This window comes from Epargyreus clarus, unplaced genomic scaffold, assembly GCF_041222505.1.
Source record: "Epargyreus clarus isolate Ecla_fem2 unplaced genomic scaffold, WU_Ecla_fem_2.2 ptg000023l, whole genome shotgun sequence".
Classification (NCBI taxonomy): domain Eukaryota; kingdom Metazoa; phylum Arthropoda; class Insecta; order Lepidoptera; family Hesperiidae; genus Epargyreus; species Epargyreus clarus.
In genome coordinates this window covers 3,266,784-3,287,496 of record NW_027332230.1, presented here as the reverse complement: position 1 = coordinate 3,287,496, position 20,713 = coordinate 3,266,784, and the positions used below count along the sequence as shown (strand labels likewise).

General features: G+C 35.4%; 1 protein-coding gene and 1 long non-coding RNA gene across 8 annotated transcripts in view; one reads left to right on the top strand and one right to left on the bottom strand.

The window, feature by feature from the left end:
* The window catches only part of LOC140751564 (kin of IRRE-like protein 1), a 231,987-nt gene that overhangs the window by 41,899 nt on the left and 169,375 nt on the right, over positions 1-20,713 (bottom strand). For all 7 annotated transcript variants that reach the window (XM_073085489.1, XM_073085490.1, XM_073085491.1 and 4 more), the window contains exon 5: positions 7,223-7,333. In XM_073085489.1, coding sequence (XP_072941590.1) covers positions 7,223-7,333 — 111 coding nt within the window. The remainder of the gene's footprint in view (positions 1-7,222; positions 7,334-20,713) is intronic.
* Positions 4,505-5,931, top strand: LOC140751566 (uncharacterized). The gene is made up of 2 exons (XR_012103363.1): positions 4,505-4,942; positions 5,468-5,931. It is a non-coding gene; the product is annotated as an uncharacterized LOC140751566 (long non-coding RNA).

The window sequence follows — 20,713 nt, the reverse complement described above, 5'->3', positions numbered from 1 at the left end:
AACAGCTAACAATAACAGCTGCATATTTGCATGTTTTGAGTTCTACTGCAAATTTATTGGCATCAGTTACATAGAAAAAACGTTTCAATTTTTAATCTCACATCAAAGGTTTGGAATACGTTAAAATATTTATTTATGCATTCAACCGCACAATTTGAAATACCAAACGGTTTACATGACATAAGTATATGTTCAGTAGCACTACTATGAGTTGGCATAAAAACGCCACTATAGAAATTGTAAATAGAAAACTATTGTCATTTTGCTAGTGAATAACATAACTACTATCGTTACGGTATTTCTTGACAACGTCTGTCAAATTAATGACTCATGGGACCGAATTTGTATGGCAATAGATCATAATGACATTCGCTAGCGATTTGATTTCGATAGGTTTTTTACGTATTGAGTTACGCCACTACGGATTTTAGTTCTACGAGTAACCACCAGAGGCGCTGTACAATTTTTCATACATTTATTTTACGCAGTCGCTAGCGAGTAATGCTTTTGTAAATTCATGGTAGTGCTACAGGTCAAATAAAAGCTTTTCTAGTTTTTCCCGTGTATCGTTTGATTGGTGAATTTAAAAATATATGCCATTGACAACCTAAAATATCAACAAAAAATGTTTGTGCTGTGTATTTAATGAACGATTCTTAATTGGGACGACAACGGTACGGCACGATACGGCACGGCAACGACACCACAGACATAATATCTAATTCATCAATTCGATGATATAAAAATGTATGTTTTTGCGCACCAAAAGATAGGGAGAGCGAAACTCTTATAGATAACAAACTGTGTAGTTTGTCATTGCGTTTTTTCGCTGCGTTGTGATGTAAGTTTGGCTGGAGATAACCGGAATGAGGAACTGAATACTGTTTTTTTTTCCATATTTAACATTATAAAAAATCTAATAAGTAATCATATGTATCACACTGCAGCGTTACGATAAAGATCGTTAGCGTTACGATCGATACATCTATCTTATATTTTTGGTCCTAAAATCTATTTATTTATTTTTTATTTATTTATTATTTATGCACACACAATATAAGAAAAAAAAGACAAACACATAAAGAAATAATATGTACAAAGGCACTGCTTATTTCTGTCAGAAATTTCTTCCAGCAGACCTGTGAGTGGATAGAGGGTGCAGAATGGTAGTAATAGTGTGTACTTAAAAAGATGTAAAAATAACATATATGTTATACTATAGATATATAAATATACATAAATATATAAATACTTATACATACATATTTACTATATATATATATGAACTACTTAGATAAGGAAATATAGTGCTCTTTAACTCGTTTTTTAAATATAGAGATAGTGTCAGATTCGCGAATCTTTGGTGGAAGCGCATTCCACAATCTGACAGCATGCACTGAGAAGGAATGGGAATAGGAAGAAGTTTTATGGGAAGGAAATTTAAGTAGGGTCTTAACGTGTGTTCTGCAAGGAGCGTAAGGAGGTCGAGCGAAAGAGAAACGTTCTCGCAGGTAAGTGGGATAGTTGGGGTTACGTAGTATATTAAATAATAAACATAGCATCCTTGTGTTTCTGCGAAGGCGGATTGGGAGCCACTTGAGATCCTTACGAAGCTGGGAGACGTGATCGTATTTGCGAACACCGAAGATAAAACGAATGCACAAATTTTGTAAGCGCTCAAGTTTATTAAGAAGCTCCTCTGTGGCATCCAAGTAACAGGCGTCAGCATAGTCGATAATGGGTACAATTAATGTTTGAGCGAGAGTGATCTTAGTTTTTAAGGGTAAGAAACATTGCAGGCACCTCAGCGAATGGAAAGCGTGATGTACTTTTCGACTGACTTCGCTGACTTGGGCAGTCCAAGAGAGATTTGCATCAATCAAAACCCCGAGATTTCTTACCTTGTCAGCGTAAGGAATACGGACACCGTCAACCGTGATAGGTGCTAAGGTCGAAATGTCGATAGAACTCCGAGTATATCTACTGCCTACAATAATAGCTTGTGTCTTGTTAGCGTTGATAGAAACTCCGAAAGATGCGGCCCATTTAACGATATTGTTTATGTCGTTGTTCATGGTAACTATAGCTGAGTTGGTGTCTTCTGCTAAAAAATGTGAGTAAATCTGCAGATCGTCGGCGTAGAGATGAAAATTGGAAGAAATTAAGGAAGTCAAGGAATTAATAAAAATAGAAAAAAGCAAGGGAGAGAGAACGCCACCCTGAGGAACACCCGCAACTAAATCACATGCATCGGACACCACGTCGTCAATGCGAACACGTTGCGAGCGACCCCGAAGATAGGAATCAAACCAAGATATAGCGGTAGAAGAAATATTATTTGATTTTAAAATACCCAGAATTATGTCAAGGTCGACACATGAGAAGGCGTTGCTAAAATCAAGCAACACTAGTATAGTGAGTTTTTTATGTTCTATAGCGAAGCGAATGTCCTCTGTGACTTTTAGCAGAGCAGTGACTGTACTGTGACCAGTTCTGAAGCCGGATTGAAAAGGATTGAGGAGATTATTCGAATTTAAAAAGGTGGTGAGCTGGATATGCACGATATGCTCGAGCACTTTGGAGAGGAAGGGTAGGATAGAGATAGGACGAAAGTGAGACAAGGTGGTAGGATTATTAATTTTGGGAAGTGGGGTAATAAAGGCCTGTTTCCAGGCTGAGGGAAAGAAACCAGAAGATAGGGAGTGGTTAAATAAATGAGTAAGTGTAGGAAGAACCGATGGCAATATTAAGATTATCATTTTAGAGCATAAATTATCAGTACCAATAGAAGAGGAGTTAATTGCTAAAACAGATTTTTTCACGGTCTCTTGAGTCACAGAGGCAAAGCTAAACTGCTCACATGTCGGCTTGGGCGTATTGGAGAGCGCAAGTAACGTAGCGGACTTAATTTGAGGATCTAAATATGCTGAGGAAACCGAAAAATACTTATTAAGATCACTCGAATTAAATGCATTGCTGGTGCTCGTGGGAGATTTACCGATGCCAACAGATTTTAAGAACCGCCAAACCTCTGCAGGCGCACGGTCAACAAGAGAATCGTGGAAATGGCGTCTCTTAGCATCTCTACACATACGATTGCAGCGATTACGCAACTCTCTAAATAACCTTAAATTAGAATCGGAGGGGCACCGTTTGTATCTTCTTTTAGCCCTATCTCTTCGAGCCATGAGTGCTTTTATTTCATTGGTGAGCCATGGAGCAGGATTACGCTTAATTTTGACTCGACGTAAGGGTGCGTGCTTGTCAAATAAACTCACCACAGTTTTCGTGAAGGTAGCCACCTTGTCATCCATATTGGTGCTTTTTACCACGGATGACCAGTCAGCCGCCTCGGCATCCCGCTGAAGTGCCTCCAAATTTATACCCTTGTAACTACGTAAAAGAAGAGATTTTGGTTTCCGCTTAGGAGGACGAATGTGATAGGAGAGGTACACCAAGTCATGGTAAGAAAAAGAAGCTGTAAGTTGTCCATGAGAGACAACGCTAGTAGGAGATGAAACGATCATAAGATCAAGAAGAGAGGGATTGCAATTGGGGAAATGGTGGGTTGCTGTAAGTGGCAGAAGATGAAGGTTAAAAGAGGATAAAACATTTAGAAGTTTAGCAGAGCGAGAATCATTCTTGACCATGCAAGTATTAAAATCCCCCATTATAATAACATGTTCGTAGATAGGGCAAAAATCCGATAATACTTTGTCAAAATTGGCAAAGTAATCAATGTGTAAATTTGGACTATAGAACACGGCAAGTAACATTTTATTACAATTTAAGGATATTTCTAAAAATAAGTATTCGGCAGATTCGGAATATTCAGCGGGGGACGAGCTGACGACTTTGAATGGAATATCGGAACGCAAGTAAATTGCAACACCACCACAGCCTTTGCCTACTCTGTCATTGCGGATCAGACAAAAACCAGGAAGTTTATACAGAGCAGAGGGCAGCGAGGGTTTAAGAAAAGATTCGGAGATAAGAAGCGCATCAATATGGTTGCTGCTAATGGATGCCAGAAGATCAGAGTAATGCTTTGGAACACTTTGGATATTTATGTGTGCTATGTTGAGACACTGGGAATTTGAAGGAAATAAAGAGGAAATTTGATCAAGCAGCGTCGGACTTCCCGAAGATTCACTATCTGCACTAACAAAACTAGAAACTGAAGACGAGCAAGAGAAAAAAGAGTCATTTAAATCAACCACATTATTCATAATAGTTCAAATAAAAATAAATATATAATTATTTTAATATAATAATAATACAATGTTATGCAAATCCGCGTACGAATATTAAATATATATATAATATACTAATTAGGTATACTAAATAATACAAATTTATAATATGTTTAAACTGCCAAACTCACTGCTCACTGGTATAATGGAAGAAATTTGTTTACCTGCTAACAGTATCTTAATATTAAAATTATTGAAAACACTTAAACTACAAAAACAAAAAAAAATACAACAATAAATAATAGAAATAATAAAAAAAAAATGTTAATGATCATTTACTCAGGGTCAGAATAATATAACTGGTTAAAGTTTAACTACAAAAAAAAAAAAAAAAGAGAACAAAAAATAAGGATTATATAGAGAAAAACCGTTTAAAAACAAAGAAAACAAATATAGACAAACATAGACAACTCAACAATGACATAAATTACAAAACATTTGATTATGATTTCTGAACGATTAGACAGTTGACAATTAGACACATTGATGTCACTTGTCAATAAGAAATTGTCATGTCACCTGAGTGAATGCAATAATTGTGTACAATTTTAAAAAAATAGGTTATTAATAAATTAGTGAAGCAATTAGTGAGTTACAAAACTACCTACACGGCGAGTTATAGTAATAATGCTAAAAGTAATACGACAAATTAAAGAAGTATGATGGTTAGAGTACGAATTAAGTAAGAGGTAAACAAAATAAATGGAAGAAATTTACAACTTAATAACGCCGCCGAGTTTTCTTTGGAGCATTAGTCGTAGTTTTTGAAGCCGCTGTTTTCGGAGAGCTTGAAACTTGAACACTCTCAGCTGTCGCAGTGCTGACGGGGAATTGAGACATCAATGGAAGTAGTTGCCCCATGCCTTCAATTTTTCTCCGAGATTTGTCGGGAAGGATTATAGTTATCTTGCCCTCCACGGACCAGCACTGCTTTATGCCAAAATGATTCCGAGCTGCGATGAAAACTCTGTGCCTGGTCTTCGTTAAAAATTCGGAGATAGTGATGCCAGTACCCTTAAGTGCAGTTTTACTGTCCCAGACTAGGTGCCTGTGCTCCATGTGAAGGAACCTAACAAGAACAGGTCGTGTTTTGTCCTGGACTGGTCCTAATCTATGACAAACGTGCACACTGTCCAATTTCAGGTCGGACAACTTTAATTGGTTGGATATAATCTTATGGACCACTTCGTGAACTTTTTCATTTTGGCTTTCAGGGATGCCGTGGAATAGGAGGACCTTTCTTCTCATGGCAGTTTCATGCCTGTCCAGGCCAAGTGAGAGAAGTTCTATTTGAGTTTTCATGGTAGATAGGGTTTCCCAAACAAATGACTTGAATTCGGAGAACTCACGTGCTAGAGTGTTGATGTCTGGATTGGAGGAACTGGAACCAGCTGTGGCATTCTTCAGCCTTTCCTCGTAGTCCTGCATACGGGAGCCAAAGAGCTTTTCTAGCTTGTCCAGGTTGTTTGACAGTTGTGTGTCCATAGTTTAATTAAAAGTGAATTAGTGATTAAGGCACGGTATCCAAAGGAAATGTGATATATAGTGAATACAGGTGGGTTCAGCAGTTAATTAATACATATGATTTGTAAAAATAATGCACTTGAATTAATTTTAAATGTACAAAAACTAAGAGCACACTAGATTCGCGTCTTTTCGTCGCGACTACCCACAGAGGGATCTATTCGTTTTTTACCTTAAATGGACCTTCTGTGGCAGATTTCAGTAGATAAAAAAACTGGCACACTTGGTTACACATAGATGAGAGTACACGCGCTATCTATTTAGATTTGTATCTATAGCCAACAATGCCGAGCCATTCCCGGAAATATATAATGTTAAAGATACACAATGTCAGATTGAATTAATGACCAAAATTGATATGCGTATGTGTGCCGTAATAGTACAATTGATATAATTTTTATTGGCTCATTTCACATATAACAAATAAGTATATATATTTTTATAGCAAAAAAAGTAAATATAATTGTAAAAAATATGTATTGGACTAATTAATATGATATTTTGAGCAAATATTGCTTAAACGTATGATGTAAAAAACATATTTTCTTGTGAAGTTTATACTTCTCTTGGTTGTTCCGCCTTTTTGTAGTACATTCGTCAATAGAGCAAGTCCATTTTGTTATAATAAGCATATTATTATTCCTACAACATTAAAAACGCCCCATAGCCGGGGCCGCTTATTTAAGAACAAAATAGTCTGTGTGTGTGGGTTCATATTTTATGTATCTCTTTCTCAATGGTCTAAGATCCGAAGCTAAATCGAACTGGACCGAGCTGATAATAGAATGAAACTCATTTTATAATGAAATTAGTACATTGGGTAATACATTAAAAATGGGTTTGCTAAAAAAATCCTGGACAGGATAATTTTAATTATTTTTGAAAAATTAAAATTTAATTGAAAATTAAATTTTGCAACATCAAGATAATAAGAAAATTCTATTCTGAGTGAATGTTAAAAACATACAGAATGTGCAGGCTTTGGGTTGCCTATTATTTACGTGGACGAACTACTGGGTTGTAAGGTATAAACAGGTATTTCGCTGGCAACTACTTTCACTCATGATGATAATAGATAAAATTTTATATCAGTAGAAGCGCTGTTTTATTGTGAACGCGTTGATATAGGGTTGTCTGCAAAATGAAAATTAATTTTTCAAAAAATAATTAAAATTATCCTGTCCAGGATTTTTTTAGCAAACCCATTTTTAATGTATTTCCCAATGTACTAATTTCGTTATAAAATGAGTTTCATTCTATTATCAGCTCGGTCCAGTTCGATTTAGCTTCGGATCTTCTACTACAAGCTTTGTTGGTATTTAGCCGTGCCGTTGTCGTAAGGCATTTATTAGGAATTTTCTCATTAAGTTGTTCAGCCTAACTTCTTACTAGCTTTACATACTTACTAACTTTACTTCTAGTATAATATAATTTAATTGACTTACCACCGTTTACTGAGCAAATAAGTTTAAAACTGCTCCCTTCGCTGTAAGGGCCAGCTACACCTGTGATCTCCTTGTTGTGGTCGTCGAAAATCACTGGTTTACTCGGAAGCTCTGTGAAAAAACAATAAAAGTTAGTAAAACCATGAATAAATTGCCCACCGCTGAGCATGAGTTGCCCAAAACTGTTGGAAAAGTCAGAACGCTACAATACCACTTCATCAATGACTATATTTGAGGCTGCTAGAACCAGAGTGGCCAACTGCATTTTAATAATTTCTGACCTATCTGTATTTTCTTATTTAAAAATGTTTTATAGTCCGCTTAAAACTGGTAGTCCGCTCTGAATATAGAAATGAACCGCGTCGCCATAGTAAATTGTATGACTACATCCCCATACGACTACTTCAGAGAGGACTATACACTTTTACTTGTCTCCATATTGTTAATCATGTTTTTGTAGTTAGGCTACTCTGGTTCTAACAGCCTCTTTGAGAAGGGACTTTACGAAATTCAAGTTTTAAAATCCAATACTAATGTCAGTGAGTCGAGGCGAAAGTAGTAGTGCTTGTTTTGATTCTTCATGAGAGGAGGAAGGCTGTTACGGTTCTCATACGAAGGATGTGGTAGCAATGTGATACTTTTTAAAAGATTTAAGTAGTAAATGTACACCTGTTGGTAAGTGGTCACTGAAGCCCATGGGCATTTGTTACCAACTCTATGTAGAACTGGGGTTTTACTTTAAGTATTACAGATGCGTCACCTCTTAAGTAAGCGTCCACAGCAGTCAGCATTTACCACCTTTATATTGTTTTCTTGAATGCAAACATGATACTTTTACTAAAATTTTACGATAAACAATGTTTATTTAATTATTTATATATATATAATATTATACATATATATACATGCATATATATGTATAATATTATATATTCGTCTGTATGTCCTTTATAAAATCACAAACTATGGATTTGATCATATGATGATCTTTAACAAAGTTGTTGTGCCCACGAAGCTTTCTGACTTGGCACGACCAATTTTTAACAATGTCTTTATATCTGTACAATGTATAATTTTCTCTAATTAGAGACAGAATTACAGCATATTCAATCAATTGATTCAAACATTATTATTAGCGCCAGATTCAGAATTATAAATTGGGCAGTGACATTCTAGTCTATGGCAATGAATTGATTATTTAGACTCGTAGACTACGAAAAGAAATAGACTCCTAATCTATTAAAGCGCATAGTGTAAAGTTTCATCAACCATATTATTTTATATTAAGAGTGTTATCCTATATCCTATATCCTCCCTAATATTATTTGTTTTAGGGCGTCATTAGCCAATAGTAGCAAACGAGCATACTTTCCACCTGCTGGTAAATGGCCACTCATAGACATATGTATTGTGTAGTCAATCCCACGTAAGATTAGAGTCCCATCCGACATCGACTAGAGATATATGGCTACCTCTGAGATCTAGTTGGAACGCCTGTGATAAGTATATCTCTATTACCACACCCTTCAATGCGGAACGTAGTACTCGTAGCAATTAACGCTGCTTTACAATAGCAGAAATAGTGCTCTCGTATTTAAGCCATTAAGGGTTCTACCACTTGCTATCAGAATGATTGCAAGCTCGTGTGCTACTTTTTATTATACACAAATAATATTTGGTAAGCAGTGGCCTTCATCTTTTTTTAAGTGGCTAATGCCGCCCTTCGGTAATCAACCCCAGATAGGATTAGATATTTCTACCTGAGGTCAGCCACAGATGTTTCGCTACCCCTGAAGACTAAGCTGGATCGGCGCGGAAAAGTACTTAAAGTCTCCCTTACCACACCCTTCAATCCAGAACACAGCAGCGCTCAACACTGCTCCTGCTGCAATGAAGCATAAATAGGTGTGGCGGTGGTGCTGCCGGAGTTGAACCATAAAGGGTTCTACCACCTTCAAATATATATATTCAACTGATAGTTTATGTGTCTATATGCTTAGTTCGTCTGTGCAAGCGACAAACGTGACCGGTCAAATACGACGTAAATTAAGTTCATGAATGCCAATTACCTTATTTGAATCTGAATTACTATTTAAATATTAATACGCTTATTTAATCGATTAACTTTTAATATATTTGTATAGTCAAAATGCTTATAGATAATAATTAGTATCAGTGGAAATCTGTGAATTTTTGAATCAAAACGACTTTATTACAGTCTAGTTTACTACAGTTTTTCTAAAGGTACCTTCAAAAGTTACCCGACACCATGGGACTGACGCCGGGTTATGTGGGACTTTTACCGCATCAAAACCCCCCCGGTGGCCTTCCTCGGCGTTTGGTGGAGAACTCCGGGATCTCCAACGGAACACAACCGTTGGAAGCCCCTTTTACGACAGGCAAGGGATACTGTAGTAGTACCGTAGTCCTAATCTGGTACCGGTAATACAAACAGTCCGCTACCTACAAGATTTATATGAGAGATCATAAGCGAAATTACATAGGCTTGTGGAGAGTATTTTAGACGTAGTACGTAATCCTATGAAGCTCCAATGAAGCTGATATAAAACAAGAAATTAGGGTTTATAAAATGTGAATTAATTTGTATTAATAAATTTGAGAATTATTATAAAAACATAAAAGTTTAAAAATACAGCCTATGTCACCCCCACAATTTAGATGAATCCAACGACACTAAAATCCTTTAAGCCAGGGAATTCGCTCGAAAATTCTTATGAGATCGCAGATGAAACTACTCTTTTCTTAAATATTACAAAGCACTAATACTATATTTAATTCTGTGACTGCCAATTCTGATTTATATTGCGGTTTAGAGCTGATATTATATTCTGGTTCGAACATGTGGTTGAATGTACTATCTCGGGACGTGATATCTTGTTATTTATAGCTAGCTTCGTTGTCAATCGATTACTGTTCTACTGCTGGGCACTGGTCTCCTTTTAAGATCTATTTTTAAAAAATCTCAGGTTTAAAAGATCGCGATCTTTTCCGACACCATTTCGTTACTTTTCGTTAATTTTAATTAATTACCGTTAATTTTAATACCACGCTTTTTTTACAATAAAAAATATTTTTATCTTATTTACACTATTCTTAATTCAAATTTAAAAAAAAATATTTTCTATTTTTTAGTTGGATTTTCTATAAAAAGTGTATTTTTTTAGTTTTTTTTTAACTATTATTTATTATTCATTTTTTGGTCGAATTTTTTACAAAAGCGTATTTTTTAGTTTTTTTTAACTATTATTTATTTTTCATTTTTTAGTGATTATTTTAGCGATTATTTTAACGATTATTACGTAGCGTATTATCAAGTTTATCTTTCGAATCAGCATCAGCACCTTTGCTTAGCAGTGCAAAAATGAATATTGGGTCATTGTTTAACACAGCTGTATGAAGTGGTGTTTTACATTGGTGTTTATTTTTATTGTTAACGTGAAAATCCCAGAGGACTTGTTGAATGACATCCAAATTGCCAATGCTAACTGCTTTCTTTCATAATTTATACCATATCCCAGGTCCTCTATCTTGGATAAAAGTAATCACGGAAAAAGGATGATAGAGCATCTTTTAAAAACAGGCGCTGATGGCAATACTCAAGAGAAAAACGGTCAACTGCTTTACATCTATCCATTTCAAAAGGACGTCGTCCAATCATCGATTTAATATTACAGCATGATGATGTTAATATCGAAAATAATTCTAGAATTTCTTCTCTTTGTGTTGCTGCTGCCTGCAGAGATTTTAAAACTGTTAGTAGTTTAATTAATTTTACAGCTCGAGTTAATAATATAAGTTGTGACTATGACGATGAGCTGAAATCATATATGCCTTTACATTTGGCAGCAAGAAATGGGAACAATGAAATAGTGGAAATCTTGTTAAAGGAAGGTGCAGATGTTGAAGTGCTGAATGAATAAGGATGATGAGACACCGCTTCATGATGCTATTAACAACGGACGCGTCGAAGTTGAGGTCAGGTCAGGTCAGGTCAGGTCAGGTCAGGTCAGGTCAGGTCAGTTCAGGTCAGGTCAGGTCAGGTCAGGTCAGGTCAGGTTAGGTTAGGTGATCGGCGCTGGCCTGGTAGATTCCTTTATTGGTCTTAACGCAGACCTTCCGGGTCTCAGGAAAACAAAAATCGCTGATCCTGATTATCCTAGTAAGGATAACGGGTCAGAATGTTTAAAATATTGAATTGTCATCGGTCCTTAATAAGTATGCCAAATTTCAAGTTAATCCGACGTTTTGAAGGGGGTTAAAATCATGTTCAAAGATTCCGTTACATACAAACATACCAACATACATACGTCTGAAGCTAATAAAAGCGTATTAAAAACCACGTTAAAATCGCACAAGGAAAATCGTTGATCCTGATTCCTGACGATCCTGGTGAGGAGAATGGGATACAATTATTAAAATCGTGTATTGTAAAATTTTAATTGAATCTGACCATTTAAAGTGGGTAAAAATGGAGTTCAAAGATTCAGTTACATACATATATACGTGGATACAACTCGAGCTAATAAAAACGTGTTAAAAATCAGATGCGAACCTCAGACCCCTCGATCCAGAGGCTGAGTTTCAACCAGGCTATCACGGATTATGGCAAGATCGGACGTATTATTTTGTAATTTAGTGCTGGCTTATATTACTTCAATTAAGTAATTAAGGTTGCTTGCAAAATGAAATAAGTAAGTTGATACGCAGCTTAGAAAGCGACATCATGTTACCGCCATTAACTCGTAGTTTGCAAACTCAATCAAAGTTGAACTAGTTGGCTAAATCGAGGGCGAAATATTGATAGACGTTTGCTTCGTGTGAATTTAGAATGCAAATAGCACAGTTGTTTATAGCTACATGTATTTATATATATATAGTGTTTTAATGTACACATTTTGTATTAGTTTTACTAGTAGTACTAGTAATAGTTTTTGTAGTAGTAGTTGTAGTAACACGACGAATTGTAGTATTACGACGATGCTGGTACTATGGTAGTTAGTAGTGTTAGAAATTTATTGGGCCAATACATAGGTTCTATTTCAATTTTCCTTTTAAACATGTTATTTTATGAAATGAAGTTTTTATATTTTGAGTTTTAGATTTAATGAGTGTCTTAGATGAATTGTGAACATACATAATCATAATTATTGTGGTTATTAATTGTGGATAATCATAATTACTTTGTCTCTATAGTTATTATTAAATTCTTCTGGTCCTATTTAACCATCACCCTTGTAAGTATGCATACTATAATTATGTTTGCTGCGTGTTATCAAAGAGTTAGAAACTCTGCATAACTTGGTTTGTTTATCAAATTATGTGTTTAGTATTTACATTTCGACACTGATTCTATAAGACTAAACACGACATTTTCAATACATTTATTCAATTTGTCAATAAAAACAACAGCATTCAAATAAATCAGTTCATCCGTTTGAGAGCCATACACGTACGATGACATAGACATACACGTCAAACTTTATAAGTTTGCGTCGAGTTTGAAAAACGAATGACGACGTGTGTTTCACCCGTTACGTCAAATTTACATTTGCGTCGATCCTAATAATATGAAAAGGAATTATTCAGACGGGATTATGAGGCTTCATTTTTCGTGATATCCGTCAAACGAACATTCTTATACGTAATGAAACAGGGATTACTCGAAACATACGTATAGAGTAGCCCTTTAGGTTACAAAACATATGCAAAGATTTAAAACACATTGAGAGACATATCCAGATATCCAAAGATTTAAAACTATAACATTATGAGAACATTTTCGTTTCTAGGGCTCCATATGAGCCAAAAGTATCTCACAACGTCTTCCTCTTTAATTTCCTTACAACCCAGAACACTTAACTCATATCCCATAAAGATATTGCAACGACGACAACACAAAAAGCGCTGACTGCGATGAATAGACGTCATTGTTTTGCGCCGCGCGTTAGTACTCTTTGTTAATGGAAACTGCGCTGGTGTGATAGTAAGTGCGTTCAAAGCTGTAGTCAAAGTGACGAAGCATATAAAGTTTGGATAAATTGAGATGAGAGCTAAAGATAGAACGATCTTTGAGGATACGTGCGGTATAGTGGCTTCATCGGCCTGTCACAAGAATATCCAGGTTTAATGACCCATCTGTCAGTCATCTTGTAATTTTACAATGCCCTTCTGGGCTGGATGATAAGGCACCCGTCTTTCGTACATATGTTATTCACGATAACTTGGTTCTATATGAAGTCGATGAAAAGTGTTTATAACAGGCATTACCCACGTATCGTCAGACAGCATGTTCGTTTGTTATTTTAATCACAAAAAAAAACACATCGACGACTTTTCTTCGTTTTCCGCATATTCGCATGTTTGCCAACCCTAAATAACGCTTTCATCAAACCTATGTTTGCAGAAACAGTTGTATTCAAGGTATTTACAGAATATACGAATACACACAGAATACTGATTTCGTACGTAAAAAAAACTTTATCAACAAACTCCCTGAGCCAACATTTCGGGGTTACTCAAGTATTTCTTTGCGACCGTCAACTTTCACTTCGCTAAAGCAATATTTAAACCCGAACGGAAAGACATCGCGGCCTCGCGTATTTGCCGTGGCCTAGAAGTTTTAGAATGAATGAGAAGTGTTTGTACTATTCTTTACTAGTTTTTTCCCGCGGCTTCGCCCGCGTTTAAAAGAAAATAATATGACATACTAACATACATAAAACAAATAACATAAAAAAATCGTACCTTCATTGGAATGACAATTGGTCGTACCAACTCTGAAACCTTCGTGGGCTCATGGACAACAACTTTGCTACAGATCATCACTTGAGCAAACGCATAGTTTACGATTCAATCCTTACTAATATCGATTATAATAATCGACTTATTGGTCCTAAAGATCGATTCTCCGATTAATCTATCTTAGATCGCCATCCCTAGTTCCCGTGGGATTTCCGGGATAAAAACTATCCTATCCTTTCTCGGGTTTCAAACTATCTTGTACAAAATTTCATTAAAATCGGTTCAGTGATTTAGGCGTGACAACCAGACAGACAGACAGACAGAGTTACTTTCGAATTTATAATATTAGTAAGGATTACATTTTAAAATGTATGTTATATAAACGTATAGAATTACTAAAAAGACGTCAATAAATTCTACCTTATAATATGTTACTTTGATTTTGACTTAACTAAATGGAACAAGTACCTACCTACTTAAAGTGAAATGACTAAAACTAAACCAGTGATTACGGAAATGAGTTCCTAAGATAATAAGTTCCTAACCTTAAATAAGTTCCTAACCTTACATGATTATTCGCATTGGTATACAATCATCATCATCATCATCAACCCATTAACGTCCACTGCTGGGCATGGGTCTCCTCTCATAATGAGAAGGATTAGGCCATAGTCCACCGCGCTGGACAAGTGCGTATTGGTAGACTTCACATACCTTTTTTATTTATTTTTTAAGTCTCTCAGGTATGCAGGTTTCCTCACGATGTTTTCCTTCACCGTATAGCAAGTGATAATTATTTTTTAATACGCACATAATTTTGAAAAATCAGAGGTGCGTGCCTGGGATTTGAACCTCGGTCCCCTCGATCGAGAGGCCGAGTTTCTTAACCACTAGGCTATCACTGCTTTACTTGGTATACAATACAAGTATACAATCCACCTGATTGTACTACCGCATTGGTTACTATTGGTCAATGACATTTGTAATCAACCTCGAATTCTTTCTTGGGGTTATAGACGCATTTTTGCCGTACAGTAATTTTTAGATTGCATTTTGCACTTGACAATATTGCTATGAGGTATCGAGCAATATACGACGTTTCACTAGTTTAATTTTTTCGTTGTTGTTTATATTCTTTAATTGTTTTTTTTTTATTATTATTATCCTTTATTTTCTTTCTACGTATATTCAGTATCTTTAAATCGGTGATATTTGTTCTACCATCTATCACATCCGTATTTGAAAATGTCATATTTTATATCTATTTTATTACATATAACTCAATACGAAGGTAAAGCTACTCAATACATAATACGGAAACATGGCTGTGACCGAAACATACTCTATTTAAGAATATTCTAGCCTGTAAACCGATTGTTTTCCATAAAAGCATTTCGACGTAAACTAACAGATGAAGGAAAGGCAAGGAAAAATACACCGGAGTTCCGTTTCCTTTTAGGGAAATAGACGTCAATATCACTTGACATGTGATTCGCCCTTACGAAGGCGTGTTTAAACCTCAGTTGAGCCGCTTAGAATCGCAAGAACGTGTTATTCTGATAATACCTCAAAAGAAAGATCCTATCGCCATTATACGATGGAAACACCGTGACAAATTAATAGTCGGAATATCGAAATGGCCAAATTAGAATGAATGCATGGAATGGAATAGAGCCAGGAACAAATTTCCTACCAAGAGTATGGTAAATAGTAAACATTTAAATTAAATGTACATATATTTAACGTACTTATATAAACAGTAATTATGGCAGTGATTGCCTAGTGGTTGACACTGGATTATAAAATTGGATATTATTGAAAAGTAAACAGAAATATTCACGAGTACCGTTTGTCGGTCCTGTTTTAGACAGAATCTAGGCTAACTTTTGTCCTCAAATGGGTTAATTGGTGCGACTTTAACAGATCCTGCATCTTTAGAATCCATCGGTGCATCTGGTTGGTGGTTGGTTGGGTTAGGTTAGGTTAGCTAAATAACTTCTTCCCCAATTATTATACTATTGATCCACTGAGTAATCTCGTCAGCACATAACCACTTCAGCGTGCTACTTTTAAAGGTTTTGTACATAGGATTTCTAATTAAAAAACTAAAACGGGTCACTTAATTCTTATTTACAAACACGTACATCTGAGCGAATGTTGTTAACTTAAAACTGATTCCAGTAAGCGTTCGAGTTTGCACATAACGAACTGTGGTTCGGGTCGAAAAATAATTTATCAATTCACATGCAGAATAATAAAGAAGCAGGGTCGTTACTGTTCTGACGCTTTACGGGTTTAATGAACTGTCTGTGTCCGCGCGCGACAACCTCCGGAACTTGCGGTGACCTGGAAATCTGAAACTCATATATTACGAAGCTGCAACTTTTTCATTAATATCACTGCATCGTATTCATCCGATGACTTACATGTATTCAGAGTTCTTGTACGAGTATTTCACGCGTGGCTTTTTGATGTCGTGTTTTCAATGGTTTTTTTATCTTTAATATTAAGGGTATTCGAATAGATAAAAATTAAGTGTTCTTTCTAAAATTCCCAATTACTATCTTTCTCAAGCTTTAAGATATAGCTTCGACGTTTATACTCGATATATAAAGCTCGGCTTAACATTACTATTTGTCGTTGTGTTAACCTTACCTTAACTCGATATTTATAGACTGCTTTTGATCCTCTTAGGTTTGACATTAACCTTCTGCGACTGAGATGACTTTTTTGGTAATACTTGACTGAGGTGTAGTCCGACAGACGTCAACATAAAATACGCCTATTTTTTAATATATTTATATAAAGCTAAAAATAACCTTCTGCGACTGAGATGACTTTTTTGGTAATACTTGACTGAGGTGTAGTCCGACAGACGTCAACATAAAATACGCCTATTTTTTAATATATTTATATAAAGCTAAAAAATTACATCTAAATAGACATAAACATACTTAGTTAATTTACAATATGAAATATGAAGGCTTATAAATAAAAAATATATATACGGTCGAATTGAGAAACCTCCTCCTTTTTTGAAGTCGGTTAAAAACTAAATATTTATTTCGTATTTTTTACTGAAATATGAATTTTTAACAATTTTTTACACTAGGTAAGAGTAACACCATGTATTTATTAAATAGTCAAAGTAACTTGTTAAGTTACTTTATTTTATTATTTTAATTATGACATCCTTTAAGACCTACAAAAGAAAATATATTTAAATCACACGGTTCATTTAGGTACAATTTAGCCTCAAGTTTTGACCTTTTTAAAAAAATAAAATTTATAATCTTCGTTAAGTACGAGGCACACTCAAGGCAGATTGCCTTTTTACATGTACAGAAGGAGAATCTTGTTTGTCGTTTGGTCTGCAGTAATCCGCTCTAAACCAAATGCTGCATAATTTTCTTCTTGGTGGCCTCTCAAGTTAAGGCAGACTAGGGGGTAAATTATTTTCAGGTTCCTCTATTACTTCCTGGTTTATGGTTTGGTTTGCTTTTCTCTTCTTCGTTTTTCGAAACTTACTATCAGTTCCCCAATTTCTATATCATCATTGAACTATTTCTCATCTTCTAACTGTAGCCATTCTTCAATTTCTTCGTCTCTAAGAACATCAATATTGAACTTTTCTCTACAGGCCGATTTAGCAAATAAAAATAAAATAGATGTTGAAAGTTTACACACAGCGCTAACTACCCCTTAACTCAGCACATCCAGCACGGATACACATATTAATGCTTTTTTGTAAATTAAGTGTAAATAAGATACATATGAAACACTAAACATATAAACAAACATTGTAATTTTTTTCTTGTCAATGTTTGTTCCTGACGGGAATTGATCCAGAGCCCCTTGGAATGGTAAAATGTCTTACCATGATGAAAATGAGGTCATGTGTAATGAAAACTTAGCAATTATTGATTATCTACTGAGGACACGTATTATAGACACAAGGGAATTATAATGGTCTTGCTGATGTGACGTCTACTAGAATCCAGTATTTATTGCTGTACTTACGTCTGTGAAACACTAACACCTCGTTACACGAAAAGTAAGCATGTGATCGTCTAGCCGTGATTATCATGTAGCACGAACCGTTTTAGGAAGGTACTGAGCGAGACACCAAAACATCACGCCGCATTCCAAAATGGCAACGTTTCTTTGGTTAGCAGTGTCTGACAGACTACCAACTCAGCCGCAGAAGCTTAAGATGGCGGAACTCAAAACGGAAGCTTGTATACTCAAAGGATTTCGACTAGGTAGGTAAGGTAATCCTTAAATTTCACATCGCAAACATATTTTACAAAGAGAATAAATAATTGACTTTCAAGAAAAGATACTCAGATACTTTACACACTAGCCAAAATTTAACTTAAAATTGAAATAAGGCCATTCACTTTAATTAGCTAAGGTAATATTTTGTTTTACGGAAGACAGATGTACGTAACTTTTATTTTCCTGCACAACGCCGCTTCGACCCTACATTTCCGCTAATACAAAGGCCTCCGACAACCCTTTATACACAGTATGGTGTTATAATAAGCTTTCATTCAACCTTACACGGCAATGCACAATGATTATTACTTTCTATACGACTTATGAAGGTGGTAGAACCCTTTGTGGTTCGACTCCGGCGGCACCGCCGCCACACCTATTTCAACCTAATAACAGCAGTGTTAGGCGCTGCTGTGTTCCGTTTTGAAGGGTGTGGTAAGGGAGGCAGCCTTTTCCGAGGCGTTCCAGCTTAGTAATTGGGGGTAGCGGCGCATCTGTGGCCGACCTCAAGTAGGAATATCTAATCCTATCTGGGGTTATTACAGATGTCCATGGGCGGCAGTAGCCACTTAGCATCAAGTAGACTGTATGCTCATCTGCTACTCCTATGTTATTAAAAACACAACTTACGAAAGGGGATTAAAATGTATATTTTTAGACGAACAAAGAAGCGTAATAATTTCGAACTTGATAATGTTATAGAGACGCCCTTTTTTAACAACTGAATAAATGGGCATCAGAATATAAATATCAGATACTTGAGCCTGAGTGGAGGAATACTTTCAAGGGCAAGGGAAACAATTTTATTTTCTTCCATCACGAAAGAAATTAGTGTAAATGGGTACAAAAATGAGGGAGCGCACCCGACAGGACAACATAAAGGATGGGACGATGGGAGTGGAACGCGCCGAATAAAAGTAATAGGACTCAGTTACGACCCCTCTTAAATATAAAATACCAAGACCCACCTGAACTTAAGGCATTCTGTTAAAATTTCAATGCTTATGGACAAAAAGAAATTTTGAAGATTTTTCTGTTGAAGTAAACTTGAGTTTGTTTTAAAAACGAATTTTAAAACACTACAAAATAGAATTATTAGACTAGTAATTAACAGTTAGGATAAAATTTTCAATATTATAATTAAATCTTAAATTGGTTGAAATAAGATCGCTTGTGTCAAACTGATGCGAATAACGCCCTTTACATTCTAACAGTGAAAATCATGTGTTATTAGTTTTTTCTGAATAGCTATATGCGATTTCCTAACAATATAAATATGTAGACAACCCTTACTTAACCGGTAAGAAAGTACAGTTACTTTTGCAAACTCCTGTATTAAAGGATAAAGGTAAAGGTTTCCCTGCTTTATCATATTCACTCGCCTGTGCCTATGGTGACGGAATTTAGAAACAGTGTTAATCGATTAAATATATTAACGTATTAAAAAGAATAGCCTTTCTGTTTGGGTTGTCATTTATTATTACTTCTCAGAATGTGATCCTTATAAACGATACTACTAATCAATAGAGTAATAATACAGAGTGTGGAATTTATTTACAAAAATATAAAATAAAAAAAATAAAAAAGTATAAATAAAATCAAATAGTAATAAAAAATAAAAAAGTAGTTTACCTTCAATGATTTATTAATAATCTGATACTTTGACCCCATCTGGGGTTATTTACAGGTTAGACGGACGGAAGTGATCATGTTAGTGTACTGATGTCTTACCATCAGGTAGACATGTGTAGGATTGTGTAGCCTGTCTCTCACCGTTTGCTTCTTCCAAATTATAAAAAACCTGTTTACCATAATTACCTTGATACTATAAAGAATACAAAATAAATATATTCAAAAAGTTAGACTCGTTCCTGTAATAATTGTAACAGCTTCAAGGGAACCCGAAGAAGTGGGTCGGAGGGAAAATTAAAATTTTATCGCGAGTCAGGGCTGTATCGGATGATTCTTAAGTGGACGCCGCTGTGTATGGCGCCGGCCTAACTTTTAGCGTTCCGGATTTATGTTCGGATAAAAATGTTAAATGTAATTTCCACTTCATAATCGAAAGTCTGGCAGGTACAAAAATATTCCACAAAATAAGCAGTCGGAAAACTCGATTTAGGGACGACCTTCATCCATTCGTTTAATAGATGAAAACTATTTTATATCAAAAGGCTGAAAAATCCTGGCCAGACTTAATTAATTAAACATTCAATAGTCTGGACAACTGGTTACCAGGAGAACGTATGAAAATAAAAATATAATGTAATATTTTAATAAATTATTATTTTCCTTTAGTTTTTCATCTATCATTATTTTGCAGTTTGATCTTTATAAGCGACACTATCTGATAGCACATAATACAGGATTTGTTTTTACCTGACTGTGGAGTGTAATGTTTTTCGGGTGATTTTACTCTGAAGTGTCGTTAGATTTGTCTAAATTATAGGA